Source organism: Nerophis ophidion, linkage group LG21 (genome assembly GCF_033978795.1).
Source record: "Nerophis ophidion isolate RoL-2023_Sa linkage group LG21, RoL_Noph_v1.0, whole genome shotgun sequence".
NCBI lineage: Eukaryota > Metazoa > Chordata > Actinopteri > Syngnathiformes > Syngnathidae > Nerophis > Nerophis ophidion.
The window spans coordinates 33,433,333-33,456,912 of NC_084631.1; the positions used below are offsets into that span (position 1 = coordinate 33,433,333).

Here is a 23,580-nt window from a genome sequence, read left to right on the forward strand (position 1 = left end):
TTTCATCCTTCTTTTTGGGGACATTGTTGATTGTCATGTCATGTTCGGACGTACATTGTCTTTGCTCCACAGTAAGTCTTTGCTGTCATCCAGCATTCTGTTATTGTTTACATTGTAGCCAGTTCAGTTTTAGTTTCGTTCTGCATAGCCTTCCCTAAGCTTCAATGTCTTTTCTTAGGGACAATCACCTTCTGTTTATTTGTTGGCTTAAGCATTAGACACTTTTTTTACCTGCACACTGCCTCCCACTCTAGACAGCACCGACACTCAACAACAACACATCATTTGCAGACTATAATTACTGCTTTGCAAACAATATTTTTAACCCAAATAGGTGAAACTAGACAATTTCCCAAGGCACAGCAGACTGCATCTTACGACACTAGTGCCGCGGAACAGTGGTTGAAAAACACTGCCTTAGAGCAGTGGTGCTCAACATTTTTTCAGTGATGTACCCCCTGTGAACATTTTTAAATTGTATAACAGTGCAAAATATTGCTCATTTGTAGTGGTGTTTCTTGAACTATTTGGAAAAAAATATATAAAAATAACCAAAAACTAGTTGAAAAATAAACAAGTGACTCAATTATAAATAAAGATTTCTACACATAGAAGTAATCATCAACTTAAAGTGCCCTCTTTAGGGATTTTAGTAGAGATCCATCTGGATTCATGAACTTAATTCTAAACATTTCTTCACCAAAAAATTATTTTTGTAACATCAATATTTATGGAACATGTCCACAAAAAATCTAGTTGTCAACACTGAATATTGATTTGTTGCATTTCTTTGCACAGTTTATGAACTTATATTCACATTTCGTTGAAGTATTATTCAATAAAGGATGTTTAAATTGATGCTATTTTAAATTTTTTTTTTTTTTAAATCTCACGTACCCCTTGGCATACCTTCAAGTACCCCCAGGGGTACACGTACCCCCATTTGAGAACCACTGCCTTAGAGCATAGATTGGATCCGTAACTAAGAGTACAGCCCAAACGTCTCTCCTCATTGAGCAAAATTTAACTGTCTCTGCATGATTCCTTGCTTCTTGTCTGTTTAATAGATGTCATCAGTGTTTGAACCTGACAGGGCTGTACATCAAGCAAGAATGGGGAATAATTCCACCTGAAAAAGCTTCAAAAATGTGTCTCCTCAGCTCCCAGACGTTTACTGAGTGTTGTTAAAAGGAAAGGCCATGTAACACAGTGGTAAAAATGCCCCTGTGCTAACTTTTTTTGCATAGTGTTGCTACCATTAAATTCTGAGTTAATGATTATTTGCAAATATTAATTACGTTTCTCAGCCCGATTGTAGCTGAGATAGGCGCCAGCGCCCCCCGCGACCCCGAAAGGGAATAAGCGGTAGAAAATGGATGGATGGATGGATGGAGTTCGAACATTAAAAATCTTGTCTTTGCAGTCTATTCAATTGAATATAAGTTGAAAAGGATTTGCAAATCATTGTATTCTGTTTTTATTTACAAACGTGCCAAGTTCTAGGGTTTTGGCTTTTGTAACATAAAGTCTTGTTTAGCTTGTGAGTGTTGTTTCCTGGCGTCACCTTCGCAGCGCGGCACGGCGTTGTCCCAAACCACGTTGCCGTCCTTCAGGATGCAGGACACGGTCTGGGAGCCGTGAGTCTTGACGAAGCCCTCCTCACACAGGAAGGAGATGGAACTTCCCAGTTGGAGACTTTGCCCGAAGCGCTTCCCGTTCACCGGTACTCCCGGGTCGGGGCACTCGTTGTGGCGAAACGCTAGAAGAGAAGAAATACATCAGCCGAGCTCCTATCTGGCGTTGATGAATCCCCCGGGCCTGCATCCTTTGGACCCAGCCACACCTCATCCATCAAGTTCTTTATTTATTAACACGCCCCACATCCTTTCCATACAATTTGGCGCGTCCTTAATTAAAAAGAAATATGGTGCTGTAGTGAGAAAACATCAGCCGCCATCTTCTATTAACACTTCTTGATGTTCAATCATCAAGTTGTCTCGTTATATACTCAACCCCGTCCTCCGTAATGATGCACTATTACGTAAAAGATCATTTAAATGCTTTCATACAGTGAGTATTTTTGCTTCGTTCTTCGCGTGACGAACACACTAATGACCTGAGAAGACTTAGAAGTCTAAAAGAGAAAGAGATGATACAGTATTATCTGCTCACAGATGCTCCCTGGTGGTTGTTTGTGCACACTGCAGCTAGTCCCACTCCTTCATGCTTCAGTCACACGCAAGATTCTCACCCAACCGTACCCACGCTTACAGTCATGAGTCCCTACGGCAGGGCTATTCAGCGACATCATGACAAGGGCCACAGTTTCGAGAGCCAAAAGCCTTGAGGGCCGGATGTGGGAACGTGGATGTTTTGACAGAAAGTGCCCCCGCAGGTTATTTTACTTCGAAACTGTAAAGCAAACATCGGATTTTACACTCCACTGTCTATAAAATCATTATTGTGAACTCGTTACTCATTCCCAGCGTGCGCAGCTAGACAGATAGTTAATAGCATGAAAAAAACAGAAGCTCCAGACGTTTTGTTTAGGATTAAGATTTCTTTTTTTGAATTATTTTTCCTCAGTGGGCTTCACGGTGGAAGAGGGGTTAGTGCGTCTGCCTCACAATACGAAGTTCCTGCAGTCCTGGGTTCAAATCCAAGCTCGGGATCGTTCTGTGTGGAGTTTGCATGTTCTCCCCGTGAATGCGTGGGTTCCCTCCGGGTACTCCGGCTTCCTCCCACTTCCAAAGACATGCACCTGGGGATAGGTTGATTGGCAACACAAAATTGGCCCTAGTGTGTGAATGTGAGTGTGAATGTTGTCTGTCTATCTGTGTTGGTCCTGCGATGAGGTGGCGACTTGTCCAGGGTGTACCGCGCCTTCCGCCCGATTGTAGCTGAGATAGGCGCCAGCGCCCCCCGCGACCCCAAAAAGGGAATAAGCGGTAGAAAATGAATGGATTTTTCCTCAGTTTCATTTCTTTGCACTTCTTCCTTCGTGTAGGACTTAACACTTAAACTTCCTTTTTAGTCCATCCATTTTCTACCGCGTATTCCCTTTTGGGGTCGCGGGGGGCGCTGGCGCCTATCTCAGCTACAATCGGGCGGAAAGCGGGGTACACCCTGGACAAGTCGCCACCTCATCGCAGTGCCCTTCCTTTTTAGTGTAATTCAAATTTGAACTGTACAGTACAGATGAGGTGGTGTCTTGTCCAGGGTGTACCCCATCTTCCGCCCGATTGCAGCTGAGATAGGCACCAGTGCCCCCCGCGATCCCAAAGGGAATAAGCGGTAGAAAATGGATGGATGGACAGTACAGATAAGAACAACATTTTGTTGCATTAGCTCATGGCAGTGAAGGATAAAAAACAATATGGAACAGATATGAATAAATTGATTACTGTACAGATAAATATATTGCACTTTTGCATTTGCATCCACTTTTATGGATGTATCTTATATTGTCTTTATATCCAGCGAGTTAATCCATTTTGGGGGGGAATTGAGGGGATTATTATGATGCGTTCAAGAGTCTGACGGCCTGTTTTAAGATTGAAAGACTGAAAAAATAAACATTGCCAAAGTATAAAGTCCATTGTGTATTTGACATAATGCCCAGTGTGTATTTTACACCATTAAATAGGTTTAGTGGTAATACATTCACACAAGAAACTACTGATGTGGTTTTTGTTGTGGTTTGCACAGCCCTTTGAGACACTAGTGATTTAGGGCTATATAAATAATCATTCATTGTTTGATTGATATACAAATTGAACAAAAGACACATCAAACATTGCACACAAAGAATTTGACTCAACACAATTAAACCTTAATTGTAACGTTACTGCCCTCTACTTGTCCAATTTAGCTTTGATTGCCAGAGTTGCTCTTAGACAAAAACAACACCAATAGAAAAAAACATGAGAAAAATTAGGGTTGTACCATTATTAGTATAGCACCGCGATACTAATGAATCATATTCGATACTATACTGCCTCTAAAAGGTACCAGTACGCCATCTCTCGTTGTCGTCATGTCGTGTCATTGTTGGTTTCACTCGCAGAGGAGCATGTTCGGCAGCGCACAATCAAGGAGTACTTACAAGCAGACACAGTGTATAGACAGAACTGGGAGAACAGGTGCATTTTGGCTTAAAAAGTAAAGATATAGGTGAAGTTCTAACAGTGAAACGTCCTCAGGAAAAGGTGCTTTAAGACATGGCTAGCTAGCTAGCGGCTAACTTCCAGTGTTTTAGCTACTTCTGAATCACTAATCATCATCTCCATGGCGACGAATAAAGTTTCCTACAAGTACCATTAGCACTGCAGGACGAGGAATATCTAAACATGCTTCACTAAACATCGTGTAATGATACAATAGCTTACCGGCGTCACAATGTAAACAAATTCCATGGGTGGATTTACACCTGACAACCACTGTAATGATACCAAGTGCAGGAGCGCATCTAGTCGATACTACTATGATTACAGCGATATTTTTTATTGTCACAAAATAATTTTTACTTTTTTAGAAATGTATATTATGTTTATAATCTCAGGAAATATGTCCCTGGACACATGAGGACATCGAATAGGACCAATGTATGATCCTGTAACTACTTGGTATCGGATTGATTCCCAAATGTGTGGTATCATCCAAAACTAATGTAAAGCATCCAAACAACAATAAGTGATTTTTACATTTTAACAAAAGTGTAGATAGAACATGTTAAAAGAGAAAGTAAACAGATATTAACAGTAAATGAACAAGTAGATTAATAATACATTTTCTACCACTTGTCCTTAATAATGTTGACAAAATAATAGAATGACACAATACAACACTGCATACATTAGCAGACTAATTAGGAGTCTTTGTTTGTTTACTTACTACTAAAAGACAAGTTGTCTAGTATGTTCACTATTTCATTTAAGAACAAACTTGTAATAAAACACATATGTTTAATGTACCCTAAGATTTTTTGTTAAAATAAAGCCAATAATGCCATTTGTTATGGTGCCATTTATTTAGAAATGTATCAAAAAGTACCAAAAACCTTTGAAATATATTTTGTTATTCGTACCGGTACCAAAATATTGGTATTGGACAACGCTAAAACAAACTAAATATCTTTATGTACAATATCTACTTACAAAGATCTGAAAAATTTTGTGATGGAGCTCACACGTGTGAATTTAACCGTTGTTGGCGCTTGTCTGGAACACCGTGTCTGTAGCTCGGGGCAGAACATTTATTCTTTGTTGTACATTCGTTAAGTCAGATTTTCGCATTTTATTTTGATATTTTTCCGGGGTTGAATTAAGTCTTTTTTGTTCACTTCACTGCTTCTCCATTGTGACACATATGCCCCCAAAAAGTAGCAAAACGTAACACAATTTATACATTTTTACTTTTACTTGTGCCTCAGAATTTGGAAATGATAGAATTCTTTATAAAATGCAAAGTTATTTCACGCAAACAAATCTGCGGGAGACCCAACAAGGAGGCTCCAGAGCCATGGGTTGCAGACCCTTGTGTTAGAAGTAAAAATCACTCTTTTCTTCTTTAATAACCAAACACAATTTGTCCACCCGGAGTTTGTATCACTGCAAAAACACACACACACCACATGATTTAGTTTGGATGGTGAGAGTAGGTGCCAGGTACGAGATGAAGTGAAATTCGACGTGTATATGTGTCTTAAAAACAAATAGGCTTAGATCAACTTTTGATTTCATTGGACTGAGTCCGAAGCCACTCCACTTGGGAGGATTGGGTGACTGGACAAAAGCACTAAAGAGCGGGGACCACTGAAAGACAACAAATTTGTGGAGCTCAGTCTTCTGTTGAACGCTGGTATTGTTAGTTTCTACTTACTCAATTTGTAGAATAAATTGTTAAACTTCAATTCTATTCTCCTTGGCTTGTTCAGACAGTCGTAGAACAAAAAAACCTGGGATAGCTGTATTAGGGAATTACAGTTGTGATCAAAATTATTCAACCCCCACACAATTTTGGTGTTTTAGCAAGTTGGACATTTATTCCGTATTTTGTTTATAGTCATATCAAATAAAGATACATTAAATAGACAAATGCAACTGGAATTACAACATTATATTTTGTAACATACCAAACAGTGTCATTTCTCTTAATATCTTATTGACAAAATTATTCAACCCCTTGAAGATCATAACTCTTAAGAACAGAATTTGAATAAGGTCTTTTCAATCAGGTGTTAAAACACCTGTAGATGTGATTAGAACCATAACGAGCAACAATTAAACTGATTGAAAAAGACTGTGACGCGCAGCTTCTTGTAGATGGTCAATGGTGTATTTGCAACATGGTGAAGTCCAGGGAGTGGTCAAAGAAGTCAAGAGAGGAGGTAGTTTCTCTTCATAAGAAAGGATATGGATATAAGAAAATAGCAAATAGATTACACATTCCAAGAGACACAGTTGGGAGCATAATTCGCAAGTTTAAAGCTAAAGGCACAGTGGAAACACTACCTGGGCGTGGTAGAAAGAGGGTGCTGTGTGCAACTGCTGTCCAGTATTTGAAGCGTACAGTGGTGAAAAAACCCCGCGTAAAAGCTGAGGATCTACAACAGGACATTGCAGAGGGGGGAACGCAGGTTTCGTCCCAGACAATAAGGCGCGCACTACGAGATGAAGGCCTCCATGCCAGAACTCCCAGGCGCACCCCATTTCTGACTACCAGGCACAAGAAAAAAAAAGACTCCAGTATGCCAAAAATCATCTGGACAAACCCCAAAGGTTTTGGGAAACTGTTCTATGGAGTAATGAGACAAAACTGGAACTCTTTGGGCCTATGAATCAAGGTTATGTCTGGAGGAGAAAAAATGAAGCTTACAAAGAGAAGAACACCTTGCCTACTGTTAAGCATGGTGGGGGGTCAATCATGCTCTGGGGCTGTTTCTCTGCCTCAGGTACCGGGAATCTCCAGCGCGTTCAAGGCATTATGAATTCTATTTCCTACCAGGATATATTAGATGCAAATGTCATGAAGTCAGCGACGAAGTTGAGGCTTGGGAGACGTTGGACCTTCCAACAGGACAACGATCCCAAGCATACCTCCAAATCAACATCAGAGTGGTTGCAGAAGAAGGGCTGGAAGACTCTGGAGTGGCCTTCACAGTCGCCAGACCTAAATCCTATAGAGAAGCTGTGGTGGGACTTGAAGAAGGCAATTGCAGCACACAAGCCCAAGAATATGAATGAACTGGAAGCCTTTGCCCAAGAGGAATGGGCTAAAATACCTGTAGATGGTTGCAAGAAGCTTGTGTCCGCTTATGTATCACCTTTGAAGGATGTCATTACTGCCAAAGGGTGTTCTACTAAGTACTAAAGATGCATGGAACTAGGGGGTTGAATCATTTTGTCAATGAGATATTAAGAAAAATTTCCTTTTTTGGTATTTTGTAAAATACAGTGTTGCAATTTGAGTTGCATTTGTCTATTTGACACATCTTTATTTGATATGACTATAAACAAAATATGGAATACACGTCCCACTTGCTAAAACAGCAAAATTGTGGGGGGGTTGAATAATTTTGATCACAACTGTAAATAAACTGCTACCTGAGTTAAGACCCGTGTTTTAAGATTTGACAGGGGAATTGACAGTTTTCCTTATTTGCTGGAACACCGACCAGCTTCAATACACAATCCTATATGCGAAGGCTGCAAACAATCCTTCAGGAAAAAGGAAAACACAGTACATCCGTAACACAGGCTTACCAGCCCGTACAAAACCCATCTGGAAATTTCCTCAGAAGTCAGCAGCGACCCAGAATAGAATATAATGAGCACTGCCGCAACGTGTTTGTCAGCTACGGATGCCGCCTCTTTGTTCTGGATTTATTTAGATGTCAAGTCACCGTACAGACTCCAAAGACGGGGAGTTTGTCATTTTCTGGGAGTCACTCTCAGGGTGTGTAAAGACTACGTCGAGCACAGGTGCAGGGGTTTGTCTGGAGATAGGTGGCTCTTTGTTCCGGCAGTTGATTCATGAGGGCCATTTGCATACGACACAACCAGGGCTATAAAACATTCATTCCTGCCAAGCTTCCTGTTAACTTTGAATAAAGTTGATGAAAGTACTGGTACTTACTGGTAAAGGTGATGTTAAAGCCTCGGTTCGTGTAGGTGTGGTCGGTCAAGAACTCCAGACGTGCCACATGGGCACTGGTTGTTATCGGAGGAGGGAGAACCTCGCCGGAGAAGGTGCCCAATATGGGAGACTCGGCCTGACATAGACCAGTTGAGACCGTCAGACTGAGAACATGAGTACCGATCGACCCAAGCGGATACAGACCTTGCCCCCGTCCTTAATTGAGAGGAAGTCGAACTGTTTCTCCATGCTCAGGTCGTTGAAGGCCAGGTTTATTCGGCTTTCGGGGTTGGTTATGATCAGCCAGACGCAGTGCATGTTGTTGCCGTACTCTTGCGGGTAGTTTGGGGACAGCAGCACTCCGGAGGGTGTGGTGAAGTTGAAGAAACAGGAAACTAGAGAGTGAAGAGAAATTTCTAGATTCAGACAGGAATACGTCAGACTTTAAAGAGCTGAACACATTCTATTCAGTCGGCGACTGCAGTGAAATGAAGGTCTTCATTACGGTATTCAATGGAAGCTCAGTTTTCAATGAGATAGTCACAATTGATTCTCAGGCAGTGAATGCATTGAAGGTCACCTGCTGAAATAGAAGAGACGAGAGGTGACTCGGGTTTTTATGAATTTAATTCTCACGCAGGACGGAAGATGGAAGCGTATTGTAAGGCTTCGGAGGTGATACCTGAGAATTGCAAATTGGAAAACGAAGCCCAAGTTTTTGAAAGATCATGACCGAAAATTTTCGAAGAAAACTTGTAACTTGTCACCGTCATCAGGCATGGATCTTGTGAGAACTCACCTCACAGGATTATCTCTGAACATGTATAGATTTTTGACAGCGATAACTAAAAAAAACGTGAGAGTACTGCCCTCCAAATATATCTTCATGCTGATGCTAGGCATATTTAAAAAATATGTATTTTTTTTATTTAAGTTTTAACTAAAATATATTTGTACTTAAGTTTGTATTTTGTTACTTAACACCAGGTGTGACCTGATCATACATGAAGAAAAAAAAAATCTTTCCATATGCATTTTCTGGGGTTCGGATCAATCACTGCGAGAAAGAGCTGACACTAAAATGTACAAACTTAAAAAAAAACTGAATTTTAGAAAGAAAATACTGAAATCTAGTCAAATTATCTAACCATGCAGCTAGTTAAGGTAACGTGATTAGCAAGACATACTAAATTAAGATTTGTTGATCTTTAATCTTCAAACATAACACAACCCACTCTCTTAACTTTGTGGATATGATGAAAATAACCTCCCAGCACAACAGAATAAACAAATACAAATTACACCAATTAAAATCCATAACAATGCATGATGGGAGAGATGCAAAACACTGTTGCCTTAATTATCCATGTTTGCCGCATTTTAACTACTTGATATTTCTGACTGATTACAAAACTTTATAGAGGTCGTCACAATAGTATACAATGTAGGAGTCAAACTTTTAAATTCTCTTAATATCCAATTAAAATAATGATATATCCATTATATTAATGTTATGTACCAATATACAGACATACATATAAACATACGAACACACATATGCATAGACACATGCATTTATACACACATACAGTATATACATACATCGACACATTATACACATACTGTTTAAAATACATACATACATATATACATATTTAAACATATGTATACATACATAAACATATATACATATACACATACATACATACAGATAATACATATGTATACATACAGACACATATATATGCACATACAAATATATACGCATATATATAAACTTTCACTTTGTAATGTGCTTTAAGTCACTAGAGAAAAGCGCTATTTGAATAGAATTCACTCCACTATGCATACATACATATAGTTTATATATATATTCACACACACACACACACACACACACACACACACACACACATGTATGTATATCTATATATAGATATATATATATATATATATATATATATATATAGATATAGATATACATGTATATATATATATACACAGTATATGTATATACATGTATATCTATATCTATATATATATATATATATATATATATATGTATATATGTATAAATATACACAGTACATATATATATATATAGATATACAGTGTATATCTATATCTATATATATATATATATATGCAGAACTGTTTCAGAAAATTAGAATATTGTGATAAAGTCCTTTATTTTCTGTAATGCAAATAAAAACATGAAAATGTCATACATTCTGGATTCATTACACATCAACTGAAATATTGCAAGGCTTTTATTATTTTAATATTGCTGATTATGGCATACAGCTTAAGAAAACTCAAAAATCCTATCTCAAAAAATTAGAATATTTCCTCAGACCAAGTAAAAAATAAATATTTATAACAGCAAAACAAAATCAAACATTTGAAAATGTCAATTAATGCACTCAGTACTTGGTTGGGAATCCTTTTGCAAGGATTACTGCATCAATACGGCATGGCATGGAGGCAATCGGCCTGTGGCATTGCTGAGGTGTTATGGATGCCCAGGATGCTTCAATAGCAGCCTTCAGCTCATTTGCATTATTGGGCCTGGTGTCTTTCAGCTTTTTCTTCACAATAACCCACACATTCCCTATGAGGTTCAGGTCAGGGGAGTTGGCAGGCCAATGGAGGACAGTAATGCCATGGTCAGTACACCAGTTACTGCTGGTTTTGGCACTGTGGACCGGTGCCAGATCATGCTGGAAAATGAAATCATCTCCATAGAGCTTTTCGACAGATACAACTTCAGTAGCCGTATTCCCATAGTCAAGCCACTCCTGAACTCTAGACAACGGAAGTTCCCTCAGTCAGCAATGGTTTAGGGAGCCGAGTCAGCTGCTGGTTTTGGTTCACTGTGTTTCATCAAGTCCAGAGTCAATGCAGCTGTGTACATGCTTTCATCTGTTGTAAAGCTCTATGGAGATGATGATTTCATTTTCCAGCATGATCTGGCACCTGTCCACAGTGCCAAAACCACCAGTAACTGGTGTACTGACCATGGCATTACTGTCTTCCATTGGCCTGCCAACTCTCCTGACCTGAACCCCATAGAGAATTTGTGGGTTATTGTGAAGAAGAAGCTGAAAGACACCAGACCCAATAATGCAAATGAGTTGAAGGCCGCTATTGAAGCATCCTGGGCATCCATAACACTTCAGAAACGCCACAGGCCGATTGCCTCCATGCCGCGCCGTATTGATGCAGTAATCCGTGCAAAAGGATTCCCAACCAAGTACTGAGTGCATTAATTGACATTTTCAAATGTTTGATTTTGTTTTGCTGCAATTTAAATCTTCATTTTTTACTTGGTGTGAGGAAATATTCAAATTTTTTGAGAAAGGATTTTTGAGTTTTCTTAAGCTGTATGCCATAATAAGCATCCATCCATCCATCCATCATCTTCCGCTTATCCAAGGTCGGGTCGCGGGGGCAGCAGCCTAAGCAGGGAAGCCCAGACTTCCCTATCTCCAGCCACTTCGTCTAGCTCTTCCCGGGGGATCCCGAGGCGTTCCCAGGCCAGCCGGGAGACATAGTCTTTCCAACGTGTCCTGGGTCTAATAAGCAATATTAAAATAATAAAAGGCTTGCAATATTTCAGTTGATGTGTAATGAATCCAGAATGTATGACATTTTCATGTTTTTAGCTGCATTACAGAAAATAAAGGACTTTATCACAATATTCAAATTTTCTGAGACAGTCCTGTATATATACATACATATATATATATATATATATATATATATATATACATACATATTTATATATGTATATATACATATTTATATATGTATGTATATACATATTTATATATGTATATATACATGTTTATATATACATATTTATATATGTATATATACACATTATATATATATATATATATATATATATATATATATCCATCCATCCATCCATTTTCTACCGCTTATTCCCTTTTGGGGTCGCGGGGGGCGCTGGCGCCTATCTCAGCTACAATCGGGCGGAAGGCGGGGTACACCCTGGACAAGTCGCCACCTCATCGCAGGGCCAACACAGATAGACGGACAACATTCACACTCACATTCACACACTAGGGCCAATTTAGTGTTGCCAATCAACTTATCCCCAGGTGCATGTCTTTGGAGGTGGGAGGAAGCCGGAGTACCCGGAGGGAACCCACGCATTCACGGGGAGAACATGCAAACTCCACACAGAAAGATCCCGAGCCTGGATTTGAACCCAGGACTGCAGGACCTTCGTATTGTGAGGCAGACGCACTAACCCCTCTGCCACCGTGAAGCCTATATATATATATATATATATATATATATTTCTTGTACATACACATACATGCATACAGTATATACACTTTCACTATGTAATGCGCTGAGTCGCCATAATCCACTCCACTTCACTTTATATATATATATATATATATATATATATATATATATATATATATATATATATATATATGGGCTTCACGGTGACAGAGGGGTTAGTGCGTCTTCCTCACAATACGAAGGTTCTGCAGTCCTGGGTTCAAATCCAGGCTCGGAATCTTTCTGTGTGGAGTTTGCATGTTCTCCCCGTGAATGCGTGGGTTCCCCCCGGGTACTCCGGCTTCCTCCCACTTCCAGAGACATGCACCTGGGGATAGGTTGATTGGCAACACTAAATTGGCCCTAGTGTGTGAATGTGAGTGTGAATGTTGTCTGTCTATCTGTGTTGGCCCTGCGATGAGATGGCGACTTGTCCAGGGTGTACCCCGCCTTCCGCCCAATTGTAGCTGAGATAGGCGCCAGGGCCCCCCGCGACCCCGAACGGGAATAAGTGGTAGGAAATGGATGGATGGATGGATGGATGGATATATATATATATATATAGAGAGAGAGAGAGAGAGAGAGAGAGAGAGAGGTATATACATATATATATATACATATATATATATTTACATATATACATACATATCTACTTACTTATACATACATTACATATATACACAAACATATATATATATATACACATATATACATGCATACATAAATACATACATTTACACACACATACGTACATATAGTACAGGCCCAAAGTTTGGACACACCTTCTCATTTAATGTGTTTTCTTTATTTACATGACTATTTACATTTTAGATTGTCGCATCAAAACTATGAATGAACACGTGGCGTTATGTACTTAACAAAAAAATGTGAAATATCTGAAAAAACATTTTATATTCTCGTTTTTTCAAAATCATCACCATTTGATCTGATTACTGCTTTGCACACCCTCGCCATTCTCTCCATGCAAAGACTGACGAACAGAGGCAGCGTAAATAAATACTTTCTTAAGGTAGCAATCAAGCAATGGCTGTGACAGCCAGTCAAAAAAGCTTGACTTAATCTCGTTCACCTCCCGTCTTTTGTTGGGAATCACACAAATTAACACTGACGCCGGCTCGTCTTCGCCGGTGCTATTTTAAGCAGCCCGGATGCCGCCGAGCGTTCTGTTTCGCTGTTGAATTTTGCAAACCTCGCTTGTTGAGGAAACGTCTCCTGGCAATCGAACGGTCCCCGCCGCGACGGCGAGACAAAGTACCGGCTTTTGCAGGCGACGACAGAGCCGTGCTTCAAAGTTTTGAACGTGGGATACACTCAAAGTCAAAGAGGGTTTTTGTTCTCCCGCGTTGTGAATGAAGTTATTGTCGGCTCCAGGGAAGTGGTTCTCAACCCACCGTGAAACCCTTAAAAGGGGCCCTGTCGTGCAAAAGCAACTTTTTCTTATTTCTTAAACCCTTTAGGGCCGCCATTGACCCCTAGATGGCCGGCAAAAAAATCTGCTTGTCAGCTGTGGTCCGTATGTTATGAGCTACGTGAGGTAGTCACCTGAAATGGTTTTCACTTCACAGGTTTCAAGCACACCTTAAAACTTGCACTTAAATATGTAGCGACCAACAGCAGTTACTGACAGTGGTTTTATGAAGTGTTCCTGGGCCCATGTGGTGATATCCTTTACACAATGTCGGTTTTTGACGCAGTACCGCCTGAGGGATCAAAAGTCCGTAATACCATTGCTTACGTGCAGTGATTTCTCCAGATTCTCTGAACCTTTTGATGATTTTTTATGGACCGTAGATGGTAAAATCCCTAAATTCCTTGCAATTTAGGGATTTTACAATTTGCTTAAAAAGTGGTGACCCTCACCCCATCCTTGTTTATGAATTACTTTGTATTTCATGGAAGCTGCTTTTATACCCAATCATGACACCCACCTGTTCCCAATTAGCCTGCACACCTGTGGGATGTTCCAAATAAGTGTTTGATGAGCATTCCTCAACTTTATCAGTATTTATTGCCACCTTTCCCAACTTCTTTGTCGCGTGTTGCTGGCATCAAATTCTAAAGTTAATGATTATTTGCAAACAACATTTTTTTTTTATCAGTTTGAACATCAAATATGTTGTCTTTGTAGCATATTCAACTGAATATGGGTTGAAAATGATTTGCAAATCATTGTATTCTGTTTATATTTACATTTAAAGATTATACATGTATAGCTCGATTGGTAGAGTGGCCGTGCCAGCAACTTGAGGGTTGCAGGTTCGATTCCCGCTTCCGCCATCCTAGTCACTGCCGTTGTGTCCTTGGGCAAGACACTTTACCCACCTGCTCCCAGTGGCACCCACACTGGTTTAAATGTAACTTAGATATTGGGTTTCACTATGTAAAGCGCTTTGAGTCACTAGAGAAAAGCGCTATACAAATATAATTCACTTCACTTCACTTCACATTTGACACAATTTCCCAACTCATATGGAAACGGGGTTTGAATGAGCACACAACTTGTGCACTTATTTTATGTGTGCACGTGACTTCTGCAATTTATTAATGCACTTATTGTACACAGTTATAATTGTGCACTTTAACCTGTGCACTTTGTTGGTTGTCTTATTTTACACACTTATGTATTTACACATAACTTGTGCACTTGATTAATGCACTTATTGTACACACTTATATATTTACACTTATTTTACACACATATATACAATATGTGCACAAAACATGTGCACTTGATTAATGCACTTATTGTACACACTTTTATATTTACACTTATTTTACACACGTATATACAATATGTGCACATAACGTGCACTCGATTAATGCACTTATTGTACACACTTATATCTTTACACTTATTGTACACAGTTATAATTGTGCACTTTAACCTGTGCACTTTGTTGGTTGTCTTATTTTACACACTTATGTATTTACACATAACTTGTGCACTTGATTAATGCACTTATTGCACACACTTATATATTTACACTTATTTTACACACGTATATACAATATGTGCACAAAACAAGTGCACTTGATTAATGCACTTATTGTACACACTTATATCTTTACACTTATTTTACACACATATATACAATATGTGCACATAACATATGCACTTGATTAATGCACTTATTGTACACACTTATATATTTACACTTATTTTACACACGTATCTACAGTATGTGCACATAACGTGCACTTGATTAATGCACTTATTGTACACACTTATATCTTTACACTTATTTTACACACATATATACAATACGTGCACATAACATATGCACTTGATTAATGCACTTATTGTACACACTTATATATTTACACTTATTTTACACACGTATATACAATATGTGCACTTGGTTAATTAACTTATTGTACACACTTATATATTTACACTTATTTTACACACTCATATACAGTATGTGCACATAACATGTGCACTTTATTGGTGCACTTAACACACTTAACATGTGCGTTTAACTCTTAAAATGTCAGTGCTTAGAAGAAGTCAGTATTCAACCTTGGATTGAAAAGCCTCAAAATACAAAAACAGTCCACTGAATTTTCTAGTTGTGGAATATTTTAACTATTTTTGATATGTTTTATATTGTTGAATATGTTTTTAAATATTGTTATAAATATAAATATCCTTCCGCTCCCTGAATGTTTCCGCACGTCTCTCTCGCCTCAGTGCCATCTCCTAACCACTTAGGACACCTCTGAAGGTCTGTTAAATATCGTGGCGAATAAGAGTGATTTTTAGACTTAAGAAAGTTGATAAATAGCTTTTATTCTTAAAGGCCTACTGAAACCCACGACTACCGACCACGCAGTCTGATAGTTTATACATCAATGATGAAATATTAACATTGCAACACATGCCAACACGGCCTTTTTAGTTTACTAAATTGCAATTTTAAATTTCGCGCAAAGTATCATGTTGAAAAATGACGCGTGCGCGTGACGTCTCGGATTGTAGCGGACATTTTTTTCCAGCCATATCCCAGCTATAGATAGTCTGCTTTAATCGCATAATTACACAGTATTCTGGACATAGCTCGGTTGGTAGAGTGGCTGTGCCAGCAACTTGAGGGTTGCGGGTTCGATTCCCGCTTGTGCCATCCTAGTTACTGCCGTTGTGTCCTTGGGCAAGACACTTTACCCACCTGCTCCCAGTACCACCTACACTGGTTTAAATGTAACTTAGATATTGGGTGTCACTATGTAAAGCGCTTTGAGTCACTTGAGAAAAAGCGCTATGTAAATATAATTCACTTCACATCTGTGTTGCTGAATCTTTTGCAATTTGTTCAATTAATAATGGAGACGTCAAAGAAGAAAGATGTAGGTGGGAAGCGGTGTATTGCAGCCGCCTTTAGCAACGCAAACACCGGTGTTTCCTTGTTTAAAATTCCCCAATGCGAGGCTTTACTATGGAATAGAGCGGTCAAGCGAACATGGTCAACCGGTGTGAAACTTGTGGTAATAAGTCGGCTCTTACCGTAGACATGTCAAAGAGGCAGCTGCAACTCTCTTGCCTCTTCCGTGGCTTCCCTAAGAGACACTGGCGGTCGCCACACCCCTCCGACTTTCAGGTATAATCTCACTACAACACTAGTAACACAATAAGCAGATAAGGGATTTTCCAGAATTATCCTGGTAAATGTGTCTAATAACATCTGAATCGCTCCCACTGCCCTGTCTTTTTTTTTCTTTCTTGTCCTCTCACTATCTTCATCCACGAATCTTTCTCCTCGCTCAAATTAATGGGGAAATCGTCGCTTTCTCGGTCCGAATCGCTCTCGCTGCTGGTGGCCATGATTGTAAACAATGTTCAGATGTGAGGAGCTCCACAACCTGTGACGTCACGCGCACATTGTCTGCTACTTCCGGTACAGGCAAGGCTTTTTTTATTAGCGACCAAAAGTTGCGAACTTTATCGTGGATGTTCTCTACTAAATCCTTTCAGCAAAAATATGGCAATATCGCGAAATGATCAAGTATGACACATAGAATGGACCTGCTATCCCCGTTTAAATAAAAAAATCTCATTTCAGTAGGCCTTTAAGTTTGAGAGTAGGACTAAGTTTCGCAAATTCTCAGGACTTAAAGGCCTACTGAAATGAGATTTTCTTATTTAAACGGGGATAGCAGGTCCATTCTATGTGTCATACTTGATCATTTCGCGATATTGCCATATTTTTGCTGAAGGGATTTAGTAGAGAACATCCACGATAAAGTCACAATTTTCGGTGCTAAGAGAAAAGCCCTGCCTTTACCGGAAGTCGCAGACGATGACATCACACGTGTTGGGGCTCCTCACATATTCACATTGTTTTTAATGGGAGCAACAAAAAAAGTGCTATCCGGACGGAAAAAAAACGACAATTTCCCCATTAATTTGAGCGAGGATGAAAGATTCGTGTTTGAGGATATTGATAGCGACGGACTAGAAACAAAGTTTAAAAAAAAAACGCGATTGCATTGGGACGGATTCCGATGTTTTTAGACACATTTACTAGGATAATTCTGGGAAATCCATTATCTTTCTATTGTGTTGCTACTGTTTTAGTGAGTTTAACAGTACCTGATAGTCGGAAGGGTGTGTCCACGGGTGTCTTGACGTGCAGTGTCTCAGGGAAGTCGACGGCAGCTTTATGGGCGGCACAAGCTCAGCTTTTCTCCGGTAAGAACCGACTTTTTTACCACAATTTTCTCACCGAAACCTGCTGGTTGACATGTGGTAAGGATCCATGTTCGCTTGACCGCTCTGATCCATGGTAAAGTTTCACCTCCAGGAATTTTAAACAAGGAATCACCGTGTGTTTGTGTGGCTAAAGGCTAAAGCTTCCCAACTCCATCTTGCTACTGTGACTTCTCCAATATTAATTGAACAAATCGCAAAAGATTCAGCAACACAGATCTCCAAAATACTGTGTAATTATGCCGTTAAAGCAGACGACTTTTAGCTGTGTGTGTGTGCAGCGCTCATATTTCCAAAAAACCCGTGACGTCTTGCGTACACGTCATCATTGCACCACGTTTTCAAGACGAAACTCCTGGGAAATTTAACATTGTAATTTAGTAAACTAAAAAGGCCGTATTGGCATGTGTTGCAACGTTAATATTTCATCATTGATATATAAACTATCAGACTGCATGGTGGGTAGTAGTGGGTTTCAGTAGGCCTTTAAAGGGGAACATTATCACAATTTCAAAAGGGTTAAAAACAATAAAAATCAGTTCCCAGTGGCTTGTTGTATTTTTTGAAGATTTTTTCTAAATTTTACCGGTCCCGGAATATCCCTAAATAAAACTTTAAAGTGCCTTATTTTCGCTATCTTCGAAACCACTATCCATTCCCCTGTGACGTCATACAGGGCTGCCAATACAAACAACATGGCGGTTACCACAGCAAGATATAGCGACATTAGCTCGGATTCAGACTCGGATTTCAGCGGCTTAAGCGATTCAACAGATTACTTATGTATTGAAACAGATGGTCGGAGTATGGAGGCAGATAGCGAAAACGAAATTGAAGAAGAAATTGAAGCTATTGAGCGAATAGCTATTGACGCTATTCGGCCATAGCGTGGGTGTACCTAATGAAGTGGCCCATAGCATGGCTGCCTTATTAGCATCGCCGGTAAAATGTGCGGACCAAACGATCAGGACTTTCGCATCTTGTGACACTGGAGCAACTTAAATCTGTCGATTGGTAAGTGTTTGTTTCGCATTAAATGTGGGTATCTAGTTTCAAATGTACATACAGCTAGCATAAATAGCATGTTAGCATCGATTAGTGTAGCATGTTAGCTTCGATTAGCTGGCATTCATGCCGTGACCAAATATGTCTGATTAGCACATAAGTCAACAACATCAACAAAACTCACCTTTGTGATTTCATTGATTTAATCGTTGCAAATGCATCTGCAGTTTAGCCATACATCTCTGTGCCATGTCTGTCTTAGCATCGCCGGTCAAATGTGAAGACACTCTGGCACATTCAATGGGGGTCTGACGGAAGATTTCTTGCCAGTGGTGCAACTTGAATCCCTCCCTGTTAGTGTTGTTACACCCTCCGACAATACACCGACGAGGCATGATGTCTCCAAGGTTCCAAAAAATAGTCGAAAAAACGGAAAATAACAGAGCTGACAATGAATATGGCGGGTGTGTTACCTCGGTGACGTCACGTTCTGACGTCATCGCAAAAAGACCGATAAACAGAAAGTCGTTTAATTTGCCAAAATTCACCCATTTAGAGTTCGGAAATCGGTTAAAAAAATACATGGCCTTTTTTCTGCAACATCAAGGTATATATTGACGCTTGCATAGGTTTGGTGATAATGTTCCCCTTTAAGTGTAAAATGGCACTCTAAGACGCTTGATAAATACGGCCCCAGGACTAGAAGAGATGATGTCATGGACGCTGTATGGACGCTGACGGCTGCAGGAACTTACACACGCAGCTGGGCTTCTTGGCGGACCACTGGTTGTTCTTCTGGCAGGTGATGTTCTTCTTGCCCACCAGCTCGAAGGCGGGCAGGCATTCGAAGTACAGCCGGTCCCCGTGGCGGATGCCGGTACCCTCTCGCCTGCCGTAAGCGGGGACGCCGGGGTCGCCGCAGCTGCCTTGGTCGATCTCTGCAAGGCACGGAACCTTCATCATCATCAACATCAACATCAACATCATCATCATCACCGCAGCTGCCGTAAAGTGCTGAGCGGATTGATACTGAAATATCCACTCACGTCTGGTCCCGATGCCAATATCAACAATTAAAGCTGGGGTGTCAAATTTACGGCTCGCGAACAGGTTTTATCCGTCCCGCTGAATGAGTCCTCTAAGTATAAAAATGAGCCGAAATTTTTGAATGAAAAAAACTGCTGTTCTAAATGTGTCCACTAGATGCCGCAATACCAATTCTTTGTATCTTTGTAGATCAGTGGTCCCCAACCTTTTTTTATCCGCGGACCGGTCAACGCTTAATAATTTGTCCCGCGGCCCGGAGGCAAGGGTGTCCTTTTTTTTTTCTTTTTTGTCATTAAAAAGGGATGTTTTTGTCATGAAAAAGGGAGGTTTTTGTGGTTAGTTCACTAATTGTAAGTGTATAATGTGTTTTTTTATGATGATTTAGCAAAAATAAAAATAAAAAAAAATAAAAATAATATATATATATATATATATATATATATATATATATATATATATATATATATATATATATATATATATATATATATTAGGTGACTCGGTAAAAAATCTGGGTATTATCTTCGACCCAACTCTCTCCTTTGACTCACACATTAAAAGCGTTACTAAAACGGCCTTCTTTCATCTCCATAATATCGCTAAAATTCGCTCCATTCTGTCCACTAAAGACGCTGAGATCATTATCCACGCGTTTGTTACGCCTCGTCTCGATTACTGTAACATATTATTTTCGGGTCTCCCCATGTCTAGCATTAAAAGATTACAGTTGGTACAAAATGCGGCTGCTAGACTTTTGACAAGAACAAGAACGTTTGATCACATTACGCCTGTACTGGCTCACCTGCACTGGCTTCCTGTGCACTTAAGGTGTGACTTTAAGGTTTTACTACTTACGTATAAAATACTACACGGTCTAGCTCAATCCTATCTTGCAGATTGTATTGTACCATATGTCCTGGCAAGAAATCTGCGTTCAAAGGACTCCGGCTTATTAGTGATCCCTAAAGCCCAAAAAAAGTCTGCGGGCTATAGAGCTTTTTCCGTTCGGGCTCCAGTACTCTGGAATGCCCTCCCGGTAACAGTTCGAGATGCTACCTCAGTAGAAGCATTTAAGTCTCACCTTAAAACTCATTTGTATACTCTAGCCTTTAAATAGACCTCCTTTTTAGACCAGTTGATCTGCCGCTTCTTTTCTTTTTCTCCTATGTCCCCCCCTCCCTTGTGGAGGGGGTCCGGTCCCATGACCATGGATGAAGTACTGGCTGTCCAGAGTCCCGACCCAGGATGGACCGCTCGTCGGGACCCAGGATGGACCGCTCGCCTGTGTATCGGTTGGGGACATCTCTACGCTGCTGATCCGCCTCCGCTTGGGATGGTTTCCTGTGGACGGGACTCTCGCTGCTGTCTTGGAGCCACTATGGATTGAACTTTCACAGTATCATGTTAGACCCGCTCGACATCCATTGCTTTCGGTCCCCTAAAGGGAAGGGGTTGCCCACATCTGAGGTCCTCTCCAAGGTTCTCATAGTCATCATTGTCACTGGCGTCCCACTGGATGTGAATTCTCCCTGCCCACTGGGTGTGAGTTTTCCTTGCCCTTATGTGGGTTCTTCCGAGGATGTCGTAGTCGTAATGGTTTGTACAGTCCTTTGAGACATTAGTGATTTAGGGCTATATAAATAAACATTGATTTTTTTTTTTAAATTTTTTTTAATAAAAACTAATAAAAAATTATTCTGCGGCCCGGTACCAATCGGGCCGCGGCCCGGTAGTTGGGGACCACTGTTGTAGATGATGGTACATATGTAAAAAAATAAATAAACCACATGTTAGTGCACCAGTTCAGGAAAATGAGCAAACTACATAAATAACTTCCTGTGATTTGATTTTGAAATTATTTTTTTTATTTTTATAGTTTGAAAATTAACACCAATGAGCTGCCTTATAAACATTATCACATAATTCATTCAGAAAGTATAAATAATGACAAGTAGATAGAATACTAGTAACCACAACATGTAAGTGTAAAAAAAACCCAACAACATTATGATTTGTAGAATTTCAGAATGTGCTTGTTCTATTTTTAAACAAAGAAAACAATCTCAAGTTGTCTTTATTTGTATTTTTAATTTTTTATTTATTTTTCTGTTTAGCTTAAAAGGTGAATCATATTTCTGGGGTTTTCCGGATTTTGGTGCCTCGCCCGGACATCACTCAGGGCTAACATTCTCCGATTTTCACCCGGACTACAATATTGAGGGCGTGCCATGATGGCTTTACTTTTAACGTCCTCTACACCAGGGGTCACCAACGCGGGGCCCGCGGGCACCAAGTAGCCCGTAAGGACCAGATGAGTCGCCCGCTGGCCTGTTCTAAAAATAGCTCAAATAGCAGCACTTACCAGTGAGCTACCTCTATTTTTTAAATTGTATTTATTTACTAGCAAGCTGGTCTCGCTTTGGTCGACATTTTTAATTCTAAGAGAGACAAAACTCAAATAGAATTTGAAAATCCAAGAAAATATTTTAAAGACTTGGTCTTCACTTGTTTGAATAAATTCATTTATTTTTTTACTTTGCTTCTTATAACTTTCAGAAAGACAATTTTAGAGAAAAAAATACAACCTTAAAAATGATTTCAGGTTTTTATAACACATACATCTTTTTAACTTTTCAATTCCTTCCTCTTCTTTCCTGACAATCTTAATAAATGTTCAGGTAAATTTATTTGTTTTATTGTAAAGAATAATAAATACATTTTAATTTAATCCTTCATTTTAGCTGCTGTTTTTTCGACAAAGAATATTTGTGAAATATTTCTTCAAACCTATTATGATTAAAATCCCCAAAAATTATTCTGGCAAATCTAGAAAATCTGTGGAATCAAATTTAAATCTTATTTCAAAGTCTTTTGAATTTCTTTTAAAAATGTTGTTCTGGAAAATCTTGAAGAAATAATGATTTTAAATATAGCTTGGTCCAATTTGTTATATATTCTAACAAAGTGCAGATTGGATTTTGACCTATTTAAAACATGTCATCAACATTTTAAAATCAATTTAATCAGAAAAAATTACTAATGATCTTCCATAGATTATTTTTTTAATTATCTCAAAAAGATTCGAATTAGCTAGTTTTTCTCTTAATTTTTTTCGGTTGAATTTTGAATTTTAAAGAGTCGAAATTGAAGATAAACTATGTTTCAAAATTTAAGTTTCATTTTTTTCGTGTTTTCTCCTCTTTTAAACCGTTCAATTAAGTGTTTTTTTCATCATTTATTCTCTACAAAAAACCTTCCGTAAAAGGAACAAAAATGTACGATGGAATGACAGACAGAAATACCCTTTTATATATATATATATATATATATATATATATATATATATA

General features: G+C 39.2%; 1 protein-coding gene across 1 annotated transcript in view; it reads right to left on the bottom strand.

Annotated features, from left to right (window-relative positions):
- The window catches only part of csmd2 (CUB and Sushi multiple domains 2), an 819,059-nt gene that overhangs the window by 396,705 nt on the left and 398,774 nt on the right, over positions 1–23,580 (bottom strand). The window contains exons 13-16 of the mRNA XM_061882497.1: positions 19,942–20,124; positions 8,341–8,531; positions 8,137–8,272; positions 1,565–1,759 (exon numbers count right to left, since the gene is read on the bottom strand). Coding sequence (XP_061738481.1) covers positions 1,565–1,759; positions 8,137–8,272; positions 8,341–8,531; positions 19,942–20,124 — 705 coding nt within the window. The remainder of the gene's footprint in view (positions 1–1,564; positions 1,760–8,136; positions 8,273–8,340; positions 8,532–19,941; positions 20,125–23,580) is intronic.